Source organism: Theobroma cacao, chromosome 2, assembly GCF_053813885.1.
Source record: "Theobroma cacao isolate CCN51 chromosome 2, ASM5381388v1, whole genome shotgun sequence".
NCBI lineage: Eukaryota > Viridiplantae > Streptophyta > Magnoliopsida > Malvales > Malvaceae > Theobroma > Theobroma cacao.
In genome coordinates, this window is record NC_142640.1 from 6040401 (window position 1) to 6061203 (window position 20803).

Genomic DNA, 20803 nt, shown 5'->3' on the forward strand with positions numbered 1-20803 from the left:
AAAGAACTCGCGTCATCGAAAATGGCAGCGAACCGCATTTCCTGCAAATCCCAAAGAGTGGAAACCATGAAACGCACCCCATCAATAATCAGGAACACGATAGCCATCCTCTGCCGATACCAAAAGCCCTTCACATCAAAACATATTACGTGGCTCTATACCCCTTTTTTCCACAATTTAATTCTAAGTAGGAGATTGGGGTAGTGCTCTATATTTGCTTAGTTGGGTCACCAATTTTCACGGAAATTGCTAAAAAACAATAAAGATAAAATCCACAAGCAAACAAAAAAATTATATGATTTAATCTCTTAATTATTCATTTAATAAAATAGACTTATCAATTTTTTAAAGCGCTTAAAGACTCATTTTTATAATATAAAATTTTAAAATAATATAAAATTAAGATTTAATGTGAAATAAAAAATTTAAAATTATACAACTACTCAATATTATATATAAATTAAAATTTTATATACTATATCGATTTTGAGAAATATAATGGAGTGAAAATTCAGTGTTAAAAGCAGCCATGATCGTTTTCTCCAATTTTGTAAAACCATGCTGCTTCGAGGATGGTTCCTTTTGATCCGCACGGTCGTTCGCACCCTTTGTCGTGACCAAAGCTCTCCTGGGGTGGATCACACCCATTGGAAGAAATAAAAAAAAAAATGCTTGGAAATATAATACAAACAGGTAGTACTAATACACAAATCAATATTCATTATTAGGAAGAGTTTGTAGTCACTATTCATTATTTTTCTTTTTTAGAAATTGATTATTAATTTTTTTTATGATTGAAAAAAAAGAATTTAAATTTTAATTTTTAGACAATGAATCGTATACTAATCAATGAGTACGAATTGATTATCAATATTAATATTAAAAGAAAAAAAAAGGAAAAGAGTATCACTTGGTAATACATATATTATAATGTGGCTTTTCAAGAGTTGCAAAAGGCTTAGACCTGTGTTTGTCAGATTGTCACCATGGCTTCAGAAATGAAATAGAGAAGCTTACCACTAATTCCAAATTGTTCTATGTTTTCAAATGTCGTGATCACATGAATTTAGACTTGTTTTGCTTTGATTGGTCAATTTTTACTTTAACCAAACAAAATGCTCTCAAAGCTGGCAGCTGGCCAAACTTTTTTTATAGTTCTTTTTACCCTATGGTTTTTTGTCTTATTTTCTTTAAGAACATTGTCCAAATACTCTTGCACTTTAATTCAAACTCTACCGACAAAATTGACCAAATATTAAAAATGTAAACAATAAAAGAAATAAACTCCACTCCATTTGGGAGGGAGAAGAATTTAACTTAAAGTAAGGAAGGAAATACTTTCTATTTTTTTTAATATTAATCATGACTATATGCTCTAAGTTATGGAAAAGCATTAACCATACTTAAAACAATGTGGATAATTATGCCATTTACTTGTGCAATTTTGTATTCCAAAGTGGAGAAGCTAAAATTAAACAGATTTTATTATTTTTATTTTATGGATTGAACCATGATATTATTATTTATTTATTTATTTTTGAATTTGAAAAAAGGGAATTTAAATTTAATTTTTTTAAACAGAAAAATATACACTAATTAATAAATTAAATATTTGAATATTATTATTTATTTATTTTATTAAAAGTATTTATTGTAATTGTATTTTATATAATAAATATATTTTTTTATAAAAAAAAAAAAGGGAGATTAACATTGAACCAATCTAATGTGCACACGCTAAGCGACAACCTGGAGATTGCAACTAAAGAGCTGGACTGTAGCCTCATTCAGACAAATCACAAAAGCATCAGTGCCTCTGTGACGACGTCGTTCGAGCACTTCCCAAAAGTAATTTTGTTTTCACATCATAACTCATCATCTATTCCCTTTCTTAGGCGTGAAAAACACGCACCACTTAAATATCGCCAAATATACGACAGACCCTCACAATTGCTTAAATCCCCCACACTTCCTTTGTGGAGCGTGAAACACAGCCGGGAACATTCTTTCATCTGTCAGCATTTCATGGCTTAGTTCTTTTTATCTTTTAAACAATGCTTATCATTACATTTTTTTCTTGATTTAAATAGCGAGGGAATTCAATCATTGAAGAGGAGCGAATAAAAGGCGTTGCAATTTTGTTTCTGTTTTTCTCAGATCCTTTCAGCTCAAAATTGAAAACCCTAATTTCTTGAATTTCTCATACGAAAAAAATGGGATTATGGGAAGCTTTTCTCAATTGGCTTCGAAGGTAAGTTCTCTTCCTTGTTTGGTGACTGATAAAAAAAAAAAAAAGAGCTAGAGAAAAATTGAACTCTTTTTTTTTCATTTTAAAAGTTGTAATCTAACTAAGGCTAATGTTCTACAAAATAGAAGAGATTCTTTATATTCGTTTTTCACTTAATTGGTTCCTCTAGCTTTCTTGGAAAGTTTTTTCTTTTTTTTTTTCCTTTTTTTTAATTGTAACTTTCTTCAAATTAGAAAAAAGACATTTCCTTCACAATTTATCTTATCGCTGAATTTTACGTTTCGGTTTGAAAATTTTATTAATTGATAGTTAAAGGTTGGATTACGTATATAAATGTTTAGTATCAGTACCTTGTGGTTCTGGAGTTTTTTTTTTTATTTTTTAGATGTTCTTCCCTTTTAACAGGGCTACTTTTGGATGCTTAGAACATGCAGGTTATTTTTTTAATATTAGAATTTGCAAGGCTATAATTGCCGAATCAGAAATTTGTAAAGTATCATATTGATCTGCATAAGTAAAAACATGCAATGTTGATGTTTGGGATTGGAAGAGTAGATTTGAAGTGAGTGGTGTGGTGCTAATTGGTTGCTGGGTATTAGTTAGGTTAATTGTATAGATGATTATCTAGATACTTCTTACACGGTTTGTTAACCGTTCTTTTGAAGTGCTTGAAGTTTGGAACTTTTAAAAGATAGGGAAGTGAAGAGACTTTTCGCATGTATACTCAAGGTGCTTGGGCATGTTTTTATACTTGACTTGTATCTATGCGGCTTTGTGGAGGTTATATAAGCAAATTATATTGATGTGGGTTGTTGCATGAACTTCAGTTTCTTCAGTATTTCAGTTGGGAAAGGTGATAATTGCAGCTGGTGGCAATGCCGGAAGCTACAGGGGAGTGAGAGTGATAGGGTTATCTTGCCAATGAACTTGAGATATGGATGGCTTGTTATAATGGGATCAGTCTCAATGGTGAGCAAAGTGTAATGGTAGCAATGTTGTTGGTGAGGGAAGTGGTGATGCATGCAGACAATGCTAAATTAGGAGAATTAGATAAGTGATAGGGTCTTGTGGTTTAGTTCTTGTGTGAGGTCTAGCTGGATTTTGCAGTATATTTTCCTTCATGGTAATGAACTATGACAGCATTGATCAGTGCCTTTTCTTAGTCTCTGTTTTCATCTCAAGTCTTAATAGCAAGATGCCTAAGAGCAGTATTTGCCATGGATAACGCAGTCAAGAAGGGATTATTAGTTTATGACCCAGTGACAAAGGGCAGGATTTTGTTGCTTTTTGTGGTTCTGGCAGGTTGTTGTTTGTGGGGTGGGGGATGTGGTTGGATCAGAATACCAAAATTTATCTTGTTTCCATTAGTCATTTTGTTCTCTTTGCATATATTTTTACGTATAGTCAGGGCAAGCCTTACAAGTGTAGAAGAGCTCTTGATGTGTGTTTGTGATTGACCTTTTATGACATATTGTTCTGGTTTGAGTGCTCCTAGTTTGTACATTTTAAGTTATTCTATTGGGTTAACTGCATAGTCATTGAATTTTCCTTCTCCTCCTTGTAGTCTCTTTTTCAAGCAAGAAATGGAGTTATCTCTGATAGGCCTTCAGAATGCTGGAAAAACATCCCTAGTTAATGTAATTGCGGTAAGTGCATGTTTATGTGAGAGTTATAACTTTGTTTGGCTTTTTGTCCTTCTATCTCTTTTAGTTTGGTCCTGATGGCTAAACTTCTTTTTCTGTTTCTTATTTCAAGACTGGTGGATATAGCGAAGACATGATCCCAACGGTATGGCAAAGATCTGTTACCCAACAATTTTTCTTGAGAACTTGTCTTTTGCATTCAATAAGTTTTTGTTGTGGCTGCTTTTGTTCCTTATAATTTCATGGCATCTTTTCTGCTTGCAGGTAGGATTTAATATGAGGAAGGTAACTAAAGGAAATGTCACAATAAAGTTATGGGATCTTGGGGGTCAACCACGTTTTCGGAGTATGTGGGAGAGATACTGCCGTGCTGTTTCAGCTATCGTGTATGTCATTTACTACTATATTTCTCTTTATAGGATGACCTTGGAACATGTTACATCGTTTAATGTTTCTGTCGTATGTATGTATTTATCGTTGTTGTGAGAATACAGGTTATATTTCGAAGGATGTTAGACACTATTTTGCTAGATACAAAAGCCATTTGTTTATTTCTGAAGATATTTCTCCTTCATGGAGAGCCTTTTCTACTGATATTTAAGTGAAACACCTTCTCATTATTGACATTTTCTTAACATCCTAATTTGGCCCTCTGTATTTGATTAAGATATAGAGAACCACTGTCAGTAGACAATTTCCTCTCTCCATCTTGTTATTAGTCTTGAACTAAATTCGTTTTGGGCTTGATCCATGATCCAGCCTATCTGTCTTGTGATTTCTATTCCGGTTCTTTCTTGATAAAAGTGAAGTGCAATTGCTATACTCTCATGGTTTTCTTATCTGTTTATCATGCCTGATTTCCTTTTTTCTTGTCTTTCGTCTTCTTTCTCCACCCCGCTGCCATCGACATTTGTAGTCATTTAAGTTCCTTTAGTGTACTAGGAAACAACCTCCCCATACCCTCTGAGTGATTTATGAGGACTTATGTTCTATCATCTAGTAAACTATTATGTTCTATCATCTAGTTAACTATGTTCAACTAAAACCATGACTAAATTGTTAGGTAAAAAAGGAAAAGTTGAAAAATTGCAGTCATGTATGTGCTTACAGGTGTAAATTTACAAACCTATCTGAATAACTAATTAAGGGCAACAACAAGTTGGGAAAGGATCTATATGAATTCTGGACCACAACTTGTGAATATCATTTGGATGTTTACTTTCCACAAATTTTACAAGCAACTCTGCCACACATTCTTTTCATTTTCTTTGATTGTTCATTACTGCTTTTTCTTAATTTCATACAGACAAATTTTAAAATAGCTCTTTGCTTTATAAGACTTGCAAATTAGTCATGCAAGACTTTTTGTATACAGTGACATATGCTGTTTGCCAGGTAAAACATGTTCGTTTTATTGCCCTCTTAGTCTAGGTAATTTTTCACCAATGTGTTGTCCAAGATCTTGATGGTCAACTAGTTCTTACTCTGGATTTCTGCAATCTACAGTTATGTTGTGGATGCTGCCGATTACGATAACTTACCTGTGTCAAGAAGGGAACTTCATGACCTGTTAAGTAAATCCTCACTGAATAGCATTCCCCTGCTGGTGCTGGGAAACAAGATTGACAAACGGGGAGCCTTGTCCAAGGAGAATTTGACAGAGCAAATGTAAGTGTAGATTTTAGAGATCTTAATATATGGATAACTTGTCAAAAGTAAATCTGTGCTAAAGCAACTGTACCCTGGCATAACCAATGTTCATTGGGTGTCGAAAGAATCGTCAGCAGAAACTATTTTCTGTGTAAATTTTAATGCAACTCCATTTATGTTATTGATTAATGCAAACTTGGTAATTTACCATTTCTGTTTGTGGTGCTGGACCATGCAGGGGGCTCAGGTCCATTACAGATAGAGAAGTTTGTTGCTTTATGATTTCATGCAAGAACTCAACCAACATTGATACGGTGATTGATTGGCTTGTGAAGCATTCAAAATCAAAGAATTGAAGTTTCAATGTTCCTGTACTTTCCAGCTTGTGATTATAATCAGCAATAGTTACTTGTTCGTCCAGGGTGGTCAAATATGACTTTGCTGTCTGTCTAACAGGGTCTGTCCATGTCTGACCATTGTCTTAATTTTCCAACTTGGATTTGAATCATAATTCATAATTGTTATATATTGTTTGGGGTGGAGGAATGGGTTTTGGTGGGTGACTCCGGCATAAATTAAATTTGTTTGCATCCTTTTATGTACAGATTTTGCATTGTAAACATGGTACATGTGTTGCGGTTTTGAATCAAATAAAGGGTTTTGATGCAATTTTAGTTCCACTGTTTGATAGCCACACATTTTTCTAAACCAAAAAAAAAAAGCATAATCTTATAATTAAGCAAACTCTACTCCTATAACAATGTCAGCAGAAAGAAACATACGAAGTTTTAAGGTACAACATGTGTTTTGTCAAAATAAGAAGTTAAAAATATTAAAAAAAATGAAAGAATTTAGACATAATATGAAGTTACATGTTAACACAACGTGTTCTTTATTATCATTAATTAAATATCTATATTTTTATTTTAAATTAAATTAAATTAAATTTTATAATTAATAATTAATTAATTATTATTAATCAAAATATTATTTATTTTTTTATATTATATAATATTAACATGATATGTTTATATGTTATAATAAATAATGATGAGATATATTAATATAATTATAAAATATTTTTTATTTTATATTAATGTCACGTAAATATAAAATAAAAAAATATAAAATTGATTAAATATAATAAAAAATAAAAAAATATTTAATTTTTAAATAATTTAAAAACATTTTAAAATATTATATCAAAAAATTAATTTCAAATATATATTTCTGTAATCTTTTAAAAATTAGAAATATACTATAAAACTTAAGAAAAATAAAACCTTTATCTTATTTTATTTTTAAATTAATAAATTACTTAAGTTTGACTGCCAAAAGGAATCTTTGTTATAAGTTATTGACCCTAAAGCCCATACAAAAACAGATATTCCTTTTGGAGACTCCATTTGACCCTAGTCTTCTCTCAGTCTTCGCAATGCCCTTTCCTTTTTCCGCCTGTTTCCGGTTTTCGTCTATGGAAATTAACCGGAAAAAAAAAAAAAGAACTAAAAAAACAGAGATATATCACGATTCTGTAAATTCTCTTTCTTTTTATTTTCCTTTCTGTCCCTCTATTTTCCAGTTATCCGAACGGACCGCCAACTCTCATAAACTAACCAAGAATCGCATATAAGCTGCTGCTATGGAGCTTGACGAGTTCTTGAACTATGAGCTGTATACAGTATAGTAATAAGCGGTGACTTTCGCTCGGCGGTAAGTAAAAGTTTCTCGACTGATGATTTCTCAATTTTTAAGTTTTATGTATTTTCAGAGTTTTAGAAAACCTCTCAGATTTTTTTGAACCTGCTTGAGCCTAGGGTTAAGTTAACCCCTTATAATAAATATAGAAAAGGAGATTTTTTACTCCTTTTTTATACTTGGTTATTTTTCCCGCCGATGATGAGATTACATGATTAGGTTAACAAGTCGAAATGACCCAAAAATAGCAGACGCAGCGTAATTTTGTATTTAATTTTAGCACTTATTTGTGAGGAATCTTGTCAGAAAACAAATTTATCAGAGGTTGATTAAGTTGTTCATTATTATACTCGTAATTAAAGTTTTCTTGAGGCTGGATTCTGATGATCAATTATTATTTCAAGTTGTAAAATTTGGAAAAGAGAAAGAAGGAGTCGGGGGCATTCCGAGAATCAAACTCCAGACCTCTGACACGCAAAGCGAGAGTCATACCACTAGACAAAATGCCCAATGTTTGATGTTTACCATGATTTGGTTTGAGTTATTAGCTCTTTTCTTTGCTAAATTTTGATGACTAGCTGCTAGATTGTTAGCAAGTTTTTCTTCTGTTAGAATACTACCTTAGTACTTAAAAGAATGGTCTAAATGTGAGCTTATGGGATGATTAGGCAGTTACGCGACTGATCACTAGATGTTGTGTCCCAATAATCTTTTGTTTGTGGATCTCTGCAAGCTGAATGCCAAAGTCTTCTATCAATGTAATAGGTAGAGCTGCTATCTATTATTTGGTAATTCTACTAATGATCCAGAAATGAATCCCAACTTGACCAGGGTTTGTGCCTTTGTGGTGCTACACCACTCTATAAAGAGCAGTCATGGCATGATAAAAAGAAGAAGAAAACGAGCTTTTGTGTAACTGGACATTTAGCTTTTTCATTCATTACCTTTCTTGCCGTAAATACTTTGTTTATTAAGTATTTAAGTCTGCACTTTAAGTATATGTTCGTTACATGCTTATGTGATGCTGTCTAAGGCAGGTTTCTTCTACCCCCTGAAGACTTTGAGATCACAAGTATGAAGAATAGCTTGCCCACATTTAAAAATATTACATATAGATTAATTGCTTATTTTATGTATATTTCAACTCATTTTTTGAAATATTGTCAGAAAACAATAAATACTTTGAAAGATGACTTAAGGCTACCTAATATTTCAAATGGTAATACAAGATAACAAAAAACAAGGTGCTGGGCCATTCCGAGAATTAAACACAGGACCTCTCCCACCCTAAGCGAGAATCGTACCACTAGACCAAATGCCCAATTTTGTTGTCTATAATGTTTTGTTATTATTATAACATCTATAGGTGATAAATTTTCATAAAAATGGTGCATACTTCTCTTTCTTTATTTATTGATGAAGTCACTGAGAACTAGATTGTTTTTAAGCTTTTTGGCTGTTGGAATGCACAATAAAGTTCTTCAAAATTGTTCAACAATGAGTGGATAGGGCAATCAACAGTTATGCAGGAATTGTTCACAAAATGACATGTCGTGATAAAATTTTCTCTGCAAGGCTCTGAAGTATGAATACTTAAGTCTTTATTTGCTCAAAGGATGCTAAATACTTTAGCTTTAAAGTCAGTCTGTAGCTTCGGATCCTGTTTAGACCTTTGGTTGAAGGCATATTGGTGCAAGAGGAGAGGATAAACTGAGGAGGCCCATCCCACAGAGTGTGGTCTAATGATTGGTCAGAATGATAAATAAGCATATGTCTCATTCAGAGGAAGAAAAAGGCACATTTCTATTCTGTTGGCCTTATTTTTTTTTGCTAAATAGGTTGTTGTGGGTTTTACTGAATGTACTTAGAAAGCTAGGAACTTTGCTTTTTGTTTTGTTTTGGGTCATAAAGTCTCTCACTCGTGATCCTGAGGACTTTCATGTTTTTCTGCAAGTCCTACGAGGACCTTGCTTTCTGTTATTCTCCTTTGTGAGAAACTATGAGCAATAATATTCCTGCCTTTCCAAAAAAAAAAAAAAAACTGCTTTATTCCATTATTTCACAGCATTAAGGAAGATTTCCACTTTTGAGCGACTGATTCCAGGTATGAGGCTAGCTTGCCCACATACAAATATAGTACATACAGCCTAATTTGTTTATTTATTTCTTTTGCCACTTATTTCTGAGGATTTGTTAGAAACAGGTCAATCTAAGTCCATAAAGTTCTGTATTATGTACTTAATGTTGACTTCAGATCTGATTCCTCTGATAAAATATATCAGGATATAATATAGGGAGCCAAAAAGAAAAAAGCTAGGCACTGGGGCATTCCGAGAATCGAACTCGGGACCTCTTGCACCCAAAGCGAGAATCATACCACTAGACCAAATGCCCGATTTTGTTGTCTGTAATGTTTTGTTATTATTATAACATCCATGGGTGGTAAATTTTCAAAAAATGGTGCATACTTTTCTTTCTTTATTTGTTGATGAAGTCTTTGAGAACTAGAATGTTTGTGAGCTTTCTTGCTATTGGAGTACATGGTAAGTGCTTCAAAATTGTTCAAGTATGAGTGTATAAGCAATTAGCAGTTATGCAGGAATTGTTCACAAAATGACATGTCGTAATAAATTTTTCTATGCAAGATGCTGAAGGATGAATATTTAAGTCTGCTACTAGCACAAGGGATATTAAATACTTTAGCTGTAAAGTCTTTCTGTAATTGCATTGAGCTAGCTTTGGATCCTGCTTAGACCTTTGGTTGAAGGCATATTGGTGCAAGAGGAGAGGCTAATTGAGGGTGCCCATACCACAGAGTGTGGACTGGTGATTGGTCAGATGATAAATAGGCATACGTCTCACTCAGAGGAAGAAAAAGGCACATTTCTTTTCTGTTGGCCTTTTATTTTTTGGCTAGAAAGGTTGTTGTGGATTAACTTCTTTATTCCTCTATATCACACTGCTAAGGGAGATTTCCATTTTTTTAATGACTGATTCCAGGTATGAGGCTAGCTTGCCCACATGCAAATATAGTACATACAGCCTAATTTATTTATTTATTTTGCCACTTATTTCTGAGGATTTGTTAGAAAACAGATTAATCTAAATCCATAAAGTTCTGTGTTAAATCTTTTGCTGTTGACTTCAGATCAGATTCCTCTGATAAAATATTTTAGGATATAATATACAGAATCAAAAAGAAAAAAGCTAGGCATTGGGGCATTCCGAGAATCGAACTCGGGACCTCTCGCACCCAAAGCGAGAATCATACCACTAGACCAAATGCCCTATTTTGTTGTCTGTAATGTTTTGTTATTATTATAACATCTATAGGTGGTAAATTTTCGAAAAATGGTGCATACTTTTTTTTCTTTATTTGTTGATGATGTCTCTGAGAACTAGATTGTTTTTGAGCTTTCTTGCTATTGGAATACATTGTAAAGTGCTTCAAAATTGTTCAAAGATGAGTGTATAGGCAGTTAGCGCTTATGCTGGAATTGTTCACAAAATGACATGTCATAATGAATTTTTCTCCATAAAGCTCTGAAGAATGAATACTAAAGTCTGCTAATAGCACAAGGGATGCTAAATACTTTAGCTGTAAAGTCATTCTGTAATTGCATTGGTTGAAGGCATATTGGTGCAAGACAAGAGTCTAAATTGAGGATGCCCATAGCGCAGAGTGTGGACTGGTGATTGGTCAGAATAATAAATAGGTGTAGGTCTCACTCAGAGAAAGCAAAAGGCACATTTCTTTTCTGTTGGCCCTTTTTTTTTTTTTTGCTAGGAAGGTTGTTGTGGATTAACTGCTTTGTTCCTCTATTTCACAGTGCTAAGTCAGATTTCCAATTTTTAATGACTGTGATTCCAGGTATGAGGTGAGCTTGCCCACATGCAAATACAGTACATACTGCCTAATTTAATTAATTATTTATTTTGCCACTTATTTCTAAGGACTTGTTAGAAAACAGATAAATCTAAGTCCATAAAGTTCTGTATTTTGCTCTTAATGTTGACTTCAGATCAGATTCCTCTGATCAAATATTTCAGGATATAATATAGGGAACCAAGAAGAAAAACGCTAGGCATTGGGGCATTCCAAGAATCAAACTTGGGACCTTTGCAGCCAAAGCGAGAATCATACCACTAGACCAAATGCCCAATTTTGTTGTCTATAATGTTTTGTTATTATTATAACATCTATAGGTGGTAAATATTCAAAAAATGATGCTTACTTTTCTTTCTTTATTTGTTGATGAACTCTCTGAGAACTAGAATGTTGGTGAGCTTTCTTGCTATTGGAATACCTAGTAAAGTGATTCAAAACTGTTCAAAGATGAGGGTATATGCAATTAGCAGTTATGCGGGTATTGTTTACAAAATGACATGTCGTAGTAAATTTTTCTCTGCTGGGCTCTGAAGGATGAATACTAAAGTCTGCTAATCGGACAACGGATGCTAAACATTTTAGCTGTAAAGTCATCCTGCAATTGCATTGAGCTAGCTTCAGATCCTGTTTAGACCTTTGGTTGAAGGCATATTGGTGCAAGAGGAGAGGCTAAGTTGAGGAGGCCCATACCGCAGATTGAACTGGTGATAGGTTAGAATGATAAATAGACATACGTCTCACTCAGAGGAAGAAAAAGGCACATTTCTTTTCCGTTGGCCTTCTGTTTTTTTATTTTTTATTTTTTGCTAGATAGGTTGTTGTGGATTAACTGCTTTATTCCTCTATCTCACAGTGCTAAGGCAGATTTCCATTTTCTAATGACTGTGATTCCAGGTATGAGGCTAGCTTGCCCACATACAAATATAGTACATACAGCCTAATTTATTTATTTATTTTGCTACTTATTTCTGATGACTTGTTAGAAAACAGATCAATCTAAGTCCATAAAGTTCTGTACTAAATCTCTTAATGTTGACTTAAGATCAGATTCCTCTGGTTAAATACTTCTGGATATAATATAGGGAACCAAAAGGAAAAAAGCTAGGCATTGGGGCATTCCGAGAATCGAACTCGGGACCTCTCGCACCCAAAGCGAGAATCATACCACTAGACCAAATGCCCGATTTTGTTGTCTGTAAGGTTTTGTTATTATTATAACATCTATTGGTGGTAAATTTTAAAAAATGGTGCATACTTTTTTTTTTTTTATTGATGAAGTCTCTAAGAACTAGATTGTTTGCGAGCTTTTTTTTCTATTGGAATACATAGTAAAGTGCTTCAAAATTGTTCAAAGATGAGGTATATAGGGCAATTAGCAGTTATGCAGGAATTTTCACACAATGATATGTCGTAATAAAATTTTCTCTGCAAGACTCTGAAGGATGAATGCTAAAATCTTTATTCACACAAGGGATGCTAAATACTTTAGCTGTAAAGTCATTCTGTAATTGCATTGAGCTAGCTTCAAATCTTGTTTAGACCTTTGGTTGAAGGCATATTGGTGCAAGAGAAGAGGCTAAATTGAGAAGGGCCATACCACCAAGTGTGGACTGGTTGGTCAGAATGATAAATAGGCATACATCTCACTCAGAGGAAGAAAAAGGCACATCTCTTTTCTGTTGGCATTCTTTTTTTTTTTTTTTTTTGATATATAGGTTGTTGTGGATTAACTGCTTTATTCCTCTATTTCACAGCGCCAAGGCAGATTTCCATTTTTTAATGACTGTGATTCCAGGTATGAGGCTAGCTTGCCCACATGCAAATATAGTACATAAAGCCTAATTTATTTGTTTATTTTGCTACTTGTTTCTGAGGGCTTGTTAGAAAACAGATCAATCTAAGTACATAAAGTTCTGTATTATGCTCTTAATGTTGACTTCAGATCAGATTCCTCTGTTAAAATATTTCACATTATAAATAGGGAACGAAATAGAAAAAAGCTAGGCCTTGGGGCATTCCGAGAATCGAACTCGGGACCTCTCGCACCCAAAGCGAGAATCATACCACTAGACCAAATGCCCGATTTTGTAGTCTGTAGTGTTTTGTTATTGTTATAACATCTATAGGTGGTAAATTTTCACCAAATAGTGCTAACTTTTCATTCTTTATTTATTGATGAAGTCTCTGAGAACTAGATTTTTTTTTTTTTTATAATTGGGGGAGGGGGGATTCGAACCCTTCTTTTTAGGTAAGGGGATCATGCACCAACTAATGAGCTAAATGCTCGGGTGCTCTCTGAGAACTAGATTATTTGTGAGCTTTTTTTGCTATTGAAATACTCAGTAAAGTGCTCAAAATTGTTCAAAGATGAGTGTATAGGGCAATTAGCAGTTATGCAGGAATTGTTCACAAAATGACAAGTAATAAAATGTTCTCTGCAAGGCTCTGGTTGAAGGCATATTGGTGCAAGAGAAGAGGCTATATTGAGGAGGCTCATACCAGAGTGTGGACTGGTGATTGGTCAGAATGCTAGATAGGCATACATCATACTCAGAGGAAGACAATGGCAACAGTTTTTTCTGTTGGCCTTTTTCTTTAGCCAAATAGGTTGTTGTGGATTGACTACTTTATTCCTTTATTTCACAGTGCTGAGGCAGGTTTCCATTTTTTTATGACTGTGATTCCAGGTATGATGGTAGCTTGCCCACATGCAAATATTGTACATACAGCCTAATTTATATATTTATTTTGCCACTTATTTCTGAGGAAACAGATCAATCTAAGTCCATAAAGCTCTGTATTATGCTCTTAATGTTGACTTCAGATCAGATTCCTCTAATAAAATATTTTAGGATATAATATAGGGATCCAAAAAGAAAAAATCCAGGGATTGGGGCATTCCGAGAATCGAACTCGGGACCTCTCGCACCCAAAGCGAGAATCATACCACTAGACCAAATGCCCGTTTTGGTTGTCTATAATGTTTTTTTATTATTGTAACATCTATGGGTAGTAAAGTTGCAAAAAATGGTGCATACTTTTCTTTTTTTATTTATTGATGAAGTCTTGGGTCAGAACTAGATTGTTTGTGAGCTTTTTAGCTATTGTAATACTTAGTAAAGTGCTTCAAAATTGTTCAAAGATGAGCTTACAGGAGAATTAGCAGTTAAACTGGATTGTTCACAAAATGACATGTCGAAATGACCTTTTGTTTGCAAGGCTCTGAAGGATGAATACTAAAGTCTGCTAAATGCACAATGGATGCTAAATACATAGCTGTAAAGCCATTCTGTAATTGCATTGAGCTAGGTCTGATTCCTGTTTTGACCTTTGGTTGAAGGCGTATTGGTGCAAGAGGATAAGGCTAAATGGAGGAGGGCCATACCACAGATTGTAGGCTGGTGATTGGTCAGAAGCTAAATAGAAACACTTCTCACTGAGAGGAAGAAAAAGGCACATTCCTTTCCTGTTGGCCTTTTTTTTTTTGCTAAATAGGTTGTTGTTTCCTTTATTTCACAGGGTTAAGGCAGATTTCCATTTTCTAATGACTATCGTTCCAGGTATGAGGCTAGCTTGCCCACATGCGAAGTTAGTATGTAGAGCCTAATTTATTTATTTCCTTTGCCACATATTTCCGAAGACTCGTTAGGAAACAGATCAATATAAGTCCGTAAAGTTCTGTATTATGTTTTAAAGTTGACTTCAAATCAGATTCCTCTGATCAAATATTTCAGGATAGAATATAGGGAACCAAAAAGAGAAAAGCAAGGCATTGGGGCATTCCGAGAATCGAACTCGGGACCCCTCGCACCCAAAGCGAGAATCATACCACTAGACCAAATGCCCACCTTTTTATATGTATCATGTCTGGTTCATACTTATGATACATTTTCTCCAAGGGCTCCTGTTAATTTTCAATGTCTTCATTTGTAGAGGACCCACTGTCTCATTATTGTTGTGGTTCAATGTATCATTGCCTTGCTACAATTGGATGCCAGAGGCTTTTAAAATTGCATTAACACCAGGTTGAAGCTTTCTGTCTATAAAGAGATGCCAGTTTATACTTATTAATTTAGAATATGGATCCACTGGAAGTCAAATCTATAGGTTAAGAATTTTCCAAATGTTATAGTTTCTTTTAACCAATGTAGTATCTGACTGCTAAATAGATAGTTTGCAAGTTGTTGTGCTCTTAGAATATTTTGTTTTAAACTTTTACCAGTGAAATTACAGAACAATTAGGCAGCCATGCAGAAACCTAATCACAATATGTCCTAATAAACTTTTCAAGCTAAATGTCAAAGCCCTTATAGGTTAGTTTAGCTAGTAAAGTTGTTTGGTTATTGTTAAACATGTAGGACTGAGTCCCACCTTCACTACAGGGTAAGGGAGTTGAGGTTTTGGGGAGGGGAGAGCAAGCCCACATGGTGTAGCCTGGCAGTTGGATCAAGAAAAAAGAATAAAAAGCGGTCTTGTGCAGATACAGAAGATGGAAACTCACTCAGAAAGGAGAAAAAAACTTGGCTTTTTTGTTTTCTGATTTTTGCTTGAGTTTATATAGGTATTTTAAGTAAAATAGTTTAACCTGCTCTTCAAATGTCTATTCATTCTGTTTAGTTGGTGCCCTTTGCTAGGCAGGTTTAAGACAGATTTCACTTTTTGGATGACTATCAGATTAAAGGTGCTAGAATAAACTAGTGAAAATAGCACAATTTATTTATATTTTACTCACTGCAAAGGAATCTTGTCAGCAAAAAAAATGGATCTGAAGTTTCTAAGCCTCTATATTATTTTATTTTTTAGTGTTGACTTAACAGCAGATTCTTTGATCATATAATTCAAGTTGTGATATAGGGAACTAAAAAGTAACTGGGCTGGGGCATTCCAAGAATTAACCAGGAGGTACCTCTTGCACTCTAAGTGAGAATCATACTGTAGGCCAATTCCCCAATCTTGATATCTATCATGATTAGTATATATTTGTTAGCAGTTTTCTAAGGATTCCGTGTAACTTTCAATGGGTTTATATCAACTGAGCTGCCCATAGTTTCATCTCTCTTGCTTTTGATGTGTTTCTGGTATCATTTCCTTGCTAGAGAGATTGTAGTCTTTTGCTTTTGATGTAATTCTGTTATAATTTCCCTGCTAGAGTCAGATGCCAGTGCCTCTTAAAATTGCATTTGGACCTTGGGTTGGTTATAAGCATAGTAATGACGGTAGTTTATACTTGATTCCATATTTGGGTCAACTAAAAGACAAGAGTTGTGTATGAATTTTGAGAATTTATTCATATTTTTCTTTCTTTCTTGGTGAAATGCTTGACTAATAGCTAGATAACTAGTTACTTCTGTCACAACTCACAATACAGAGCATGGTACTGTGAAGTGGTCTAAAGATGAGCTTACAGGACAATTGGGCAGTTATGCAGAAAGTTTATCACAAAATGCCGTGTAATGTTTTGTTGTGGGCCCTGCAAGCCAAATGCAAGAGAAACAACAGTGCATCTTCCCTAGTTTTGCTTGCCTAGAAGAGATGCTGTTGTTGGGTAGTTTAACCTTTGATTTACTCTGAATACTCCAGTTTTGTCATTCGATAAAGAAAATTTGTGGATTTTTTTTCTTTGCCATCTAAAGCAATGCAAGGGTAGGTAGATTTGAATATCCATGTTTTCAGGCTGTTTTGTTTTCTTGTTGAGACATGTAATTACAAATTTGGAATGATCCATGGGCACCTTGGGAATCAAAACCTGGTAACTGATAATCCCACGGCAAGAATCAGAGGGCTTCATGAATTAACCAATTTTTTGAAATAACCTTCTACTAGAAAGTTGGCATTTGTTTGTTGTTTTTCTAAGGGCAGCCAACGTTCTCAAACAATCAAATGGTTAAACTAAGTTGTTAGCCTAAAGAAGAATCTGTTTTCCAAAGTCTAAGTTAGAGGTGGGATATTATGGAGGTAACGATTTAGTGGAATTTGTTTTCGACACAGCAGATGCACAGGAAACAATGGGGCTGTGCATAATCAGTGGCTAATTTGTCCACTGTGTTTCACATTGGTCTTAATTAGAAATGAGTGAGGCCCAATCTATCAGGCCAGCCTAAAGAGGCTTTTTCCTGAAGCCCAAAAATCACATGGGGCGTTCCGAGAATCGAACTCGGGACCTCTCGCACCCAAAGCGAGAATCATACCACTAGACCAAACGCCCTCGAATGGGACTCTGTTGTGTATGATGAAAGAGCATTTAACATGAATCAGGCAATAAATATGACTTGCATAACTTCTGAGCTAAGTTTGCAATGATAGTAACCTTGTGGCCTACAGGCCCGTATTCACTATTGTATGTTTTTCTCCCTGTTCTAAAGCCATTGCTTTGCAAACATCTCTTCCATATTGTGTACCCTCTATATGGACTTTGACAAGATGAGAAATTAGAGTAAAAACAGTGGGCAAGTTGTTTGTTTCATTTCTCCTTTTCTTTGGTCACCATGATGCACTCTTCTTCCTTTTTCATAACAAAGACGGCATTACCTAAAAAAGTAGTATATCTGAGACTGAGATTGTATGGGAAGGTACAACCAACACCTTTATTTTAATGGATTTAACTAAATAGGGAAATCCCATTTATGTTGAGTAGGGTTCAAGGTGATTTTTTTTGTTTTGAGTTTTACTAGTGACCAGAAGTGATTAATCGCCAAACTGTAAAAGCCAGGGCTTTTGATTTATATGATGAGTATCCTATACCAAATAAGAGGAAAAGAATTATGTATCTAACAGATCACTTCCCTCCGATCATGAAATGATGTGATGCTGGGCCATTTCCATGAACACCTGAAATGCCATCAATCATGAGACAAAAATATTTTATAAAAAGCAGTTTAATTAGAGAAAAGGAAGGAGCCAACCAGGAATCCAGCTGGCCTTTTCATCATTAAATTCTTCTACTCAAAAACCTTAGGCTCCACCACCTCTGAGCAAAAAAAAAAAGGAAAAGCAGACTGCCCTTGTTGATCTACCTAAAACATCAACATAAGTTTCCAACTACCCTTTTTCACTTTTACTTTAAATCTATTTGATTACTTCAACATGCAACAACTTCATTAGCATATCATCTTGACCCAAAATATATTTTCACTTTAGAGGGAATCCAATTTGGCATCTTGGGTTTCTTCCTAAATTTCCATTTTCTATCATTTCTAATCTATAACTAATGATTAGTTAACAAAACATAATGAAATTAACCTATACCAAAAACAAAAACCATTTTTGACTGATCTTTGCAATTCCAGTTACATATGACCTTTCACTTTATCTAATTTTGTCCGTACGGAAAATAATAGTATGTGAACAATTTCAGTTACTAATTTAACTGTCAATTATTGCTAATTTCATTCATTTTGCTTAAGAAAAAAAAAAGAATACAGGTATGAGATAAGGCAAAATTTTCTTACTGGGATCAATTTTCTTGGGAAAAAAAATGAAAATTACAGATTGAAATGTAGAGGAAAATGTTAAGAGTACAGCGTTAGATGGTAGGGAATTGCTTTAAAGACGGACAAAATGATAGCAAAAGTGGCCAGGTCATTCCTATCAATCATCTATAAATCTGCTTTAATGTGTTGCCCGCAATTCACTGCAGCCCACGCTTCCTTCTCCCCATTGGTTTTTGTTACCATTTTACCTATTAATAAACGCCTACAAGGAGAGAATCTAATTGAAGAACAAGAGAGGAAAGGAGGAACCAGTCAATGAAAATTGGTTCAGGAAGAAAATAATCAAAAGTAATAACGAGGTTTACTGTCTTTGCCTTTCGGTTCTTGCTCTTCCCCAAAGGTTGGTAGTGTGCTTGATATATAGCCTTGGAAGCAGAAAAATGGCGACTTTTGCAGGGACTCAACAGAAATGCATGGCATGCGACAAAACTGTCTACTTGGTTGATAAGCTAACAGCAGATAACCGGGTTTTCCACAAGGCTTGCTTCAGATGCCACCATTGCAAGGGTACTCTCAAGGTAACTTTATCATCTATAATTTCAATATTTCTGTGGACTTTGAAACCTACATTTTAATCCAGTTCCATTGTCTGCATGGCAAGATAACTTGTAATCTTTCTAGCTATGAAAATGTAAATGGTTCTTCTTCTTCTTCATCCTCCTCAAAGTCATGAACTTTCAGCAAGTCTTGTAGATGCCATAAGAATTTTGAGGGAAAACAATGAAAGAAACTCTTCTAGATATGTAACGATGAGGTAGGAAAGATTGTTGTACAAGGAAATTAAAAGTAAAATTTACAGAGTAGATGAGGAAGATAATGCAAAGGTTTATTATGGTGAGATCCAAATGGAAATATCCCATCTATGCCTTATTATTGAAGATAACTTTTAAAAAAAAAAAAACTTTTGCAGCTTAGCAACTACAACTCTTTTGAAGGAGTGCTATACTGCAGGCCTCACTATGATCAACTCTTCAAGAGAACTGGCAGTCTGGACAAGAGTTTTGAAGGTAAAAAACAAATGTGAATTTCTGTTTAACTACCATTTATTACTATATCACTCTATTAAACGGTCTGCTATCATTTCTTCTCTCAATATATTCTTTCAGGAACACCAAAGATTGTCAAACCTGAAAAACATATAGAAAATGAGGTAATTCTTGGAAACTATTGACACCACATTAGCCATATATATGTCAACCACTTTCTGATTTTTTTCCCCCAAGTTTACCATAAATCTTGCCATTGATTGGTATTGAATTGGATCCAACAGAATGCACAGAAAGTCGTGAACTTGTTCGGTGGCACCAGAGAAAAATGTGTAGGATGCAATAAGACTGTCTATCCAATTGAGAAGGTAAGAACCATTAATTTTTTGGATTGGAAAATGTATGCTGTATAATTGAACCCAAAAAAGACAAGAAATTTGAGTATGATTTCATGTTCCTCAAGGTTACGGTGAATGGGACACCATACCACAAGAGCTGCTTCAAGTGCACCCATGGAGGTTGTACCATTAGTCCATCAAACTACATTGCACATGAAGGAAAACTTTACTGCAAACATCACCACATCCAACTCTTCAAGGAGAAAGGAAACTACAGCCAGCTTGAGAGTGACCGCGAGAAAACCCCAATGAATGAGAAACTTACCTCCATGGAAATTGCTGCTGAATCATAGTTTTACTGCCGGAATTCAACTCCTCTTATTTCCATCACTCTTATGCCTCTCCGACCATCCATGTCGTCGCTGTGTCGGTTTCTCTTATGGGTTTTTTTGGTTTTTTTTTTTTTTTCTTTTCTTTCCTACTATTAGTTCACAACCTCCCTTGCAAGATGAAGATTTTCATGATGTGCCATTGGGTTATTTTCCTAAGTGGAGTGAGCTTTTGAAAATAAGACTAGTCATATGGTTGGTTTCGGCATTTGCTTGAAAGTAAAGAAAAGATTTATGTGGCTTGAAACTTGGTACGTGTCTCTTTGTTCCTTTGCTGGCTTTTAACTATTCTAGTAAACTGCTAAATGAAAATCCTGAATATTGCCTTTGACCAAACCCCGGATGTCACTGGTGGCAGTGAAATCGTTCGCTTGTCAAAAATCATACAAATCCATCACGACTGTTTCCAAGGCCAGCAATAAAAAAGAAAGAAACAAAAAAAATTAAAAAGGGTGGACAACGGACATCATCA

At 34.6% G+C, this 20803-nt stretch overlaps 2 protein-coding genes, 2 long non-coding RNA genes and 7 other non-coding genes across 19 annotated transcripts; 4 read left to right on the forward strand and 7 right to left on the reverse strand.

The window, feature by feature from the left end:
• Positions 1–2025: 2025 nt before the first annotated feature.
• Positions 2026–6145, forward strand: LOC18608095 (ADP-ribosylation factor-like protein 8a). Its single transcript, XM_018116514.2, has 6 exons — positions 2026–2251; positions 3813–3894; positions 4004–4036; positions 4156–4277; positions 5398–5559; positions 5780–6145. The coding sequence occupies exons 1-6, from the start codon at positions 2214–2216 to the stop codon at positions 5895–5897; spliced, it is 555 nt and encodes a 184-aa protein (XP_017972003.1). The 5' UTR covers positions 2026–2213; the 3' UTR covers positions 5898–6145.
• LOC148763957 (uncharacterized) lies at positions 2264–3285 on the forward strand. Its single transcript, XR_016024752.1, has 2 exons — positions 2264–2977; positions 3076–3285. It is a non-coding gene; the product is annotated as an uncharacterized LOC148763957 (long non-coding RNA).
• Positions 6146–6937: 792 nt separating the features above from the next.
• Positions 6938–16793, forward strand: LOC18608097 (uncharacterized). Of its 9 annotated transcripts, none has more exons than XR_016024628.1 (4): positions 6938–12791; positions 12883–12923; positions 13571–14688; positions 16497–16793. It is a non-coding gene; the product is annotated as an uncharacterized LOC18608097 (long non-coding RNA). The 9 variants fall into 9 exon arrangements; XR_016024623.1 differs by lacking the exon at positions 16497–16793 and adding an exon at positions 14863–15594; XR_016024625.1 differs by lacking the exon at positions 16497–16793 and adding an exon at positions 15511–15594.
• TRNAP-UGG (transfer RNA proline (anticodon UGG)) lies at positions 9562–9633 on the reverse strand. Its single transcript has one exon. It is a non-coding gene; the product is annotated as a tRNA-Pro (tRNA).
• On the reverse strand, positions 10456–10527 carry TRNAP-UGG (transfer RNA proline (anticodon UGG)). The gene has a single exon. It is a non-coding gene; the product is annotated as a tRNA-Pro (tRNA).
• Positions 12239–12310, reverse strand: TRNAP-UGG (transfer RNA proline (anticodon UGG)). Its single transcript has one exon. It is a non-coding gene; the product is annotated as a tRNA-Pro (tRNA).
• TRNAP-UGG (transfer RNA proline (anticodon UGG)) lies at positions 13138–13209 on the reverse strand. Its single transcript has one exon. It is a non-coding gene; the product is annotated as a tRNA-Pro (tRNA).
• TRNAP-UGG (transfer RNA proline (anticodon UGG)) lies at positions 14021–14092 on the reverse strand. The gene has a single exon. It is a non-coding gene; the product is annotated as a tRNA-Pro (tRNA).
• Positions 14903–14974, reverse strand: TRNAP-UGG (transfer RNA proline (anticodon UGG)). Its single transcript has one exon. It is a non-coding gene; the product is annotated as a tRNA-Pro (tRNA).
• A 468-nt stretch (positions 16794–17261) lies between the features above and the next one.
• Positions 17262–17333, reverse strand: TRNAP-UGG (transfer RNA proline (anticodon UGG)). Its single transcript has one exon. It is a non-coding gene; the product is annotated as a tRNA-Pro (tRNA).
• Positions 17334–18745: 1412 nt separating this feature from the next.
• On the forward strand, positions 18746–20578 carry LOC18608098 (LIM domain-containing protein WLIM1-like). Its single transcript, XM_007042595.3, has 5 exons — positions 18746–19136; positions 19529–19625; positions 19725–19768; positions 19889–19972; positions 20068–20578. The coding sequence occupies exons 1-5, from the start codon at positions 18999–19001 to the stop codon at positions 20293–20295; spliced, it is 591 nt and encodes a 196-aa protein (XP_007042657.1). The 5' UTR covers positions 18746–18998; the 3' UTR covers positions 20296–20578.
• The last annotated feature ends 225 nt before the right edge of the window (positions 20579–20803 follow it).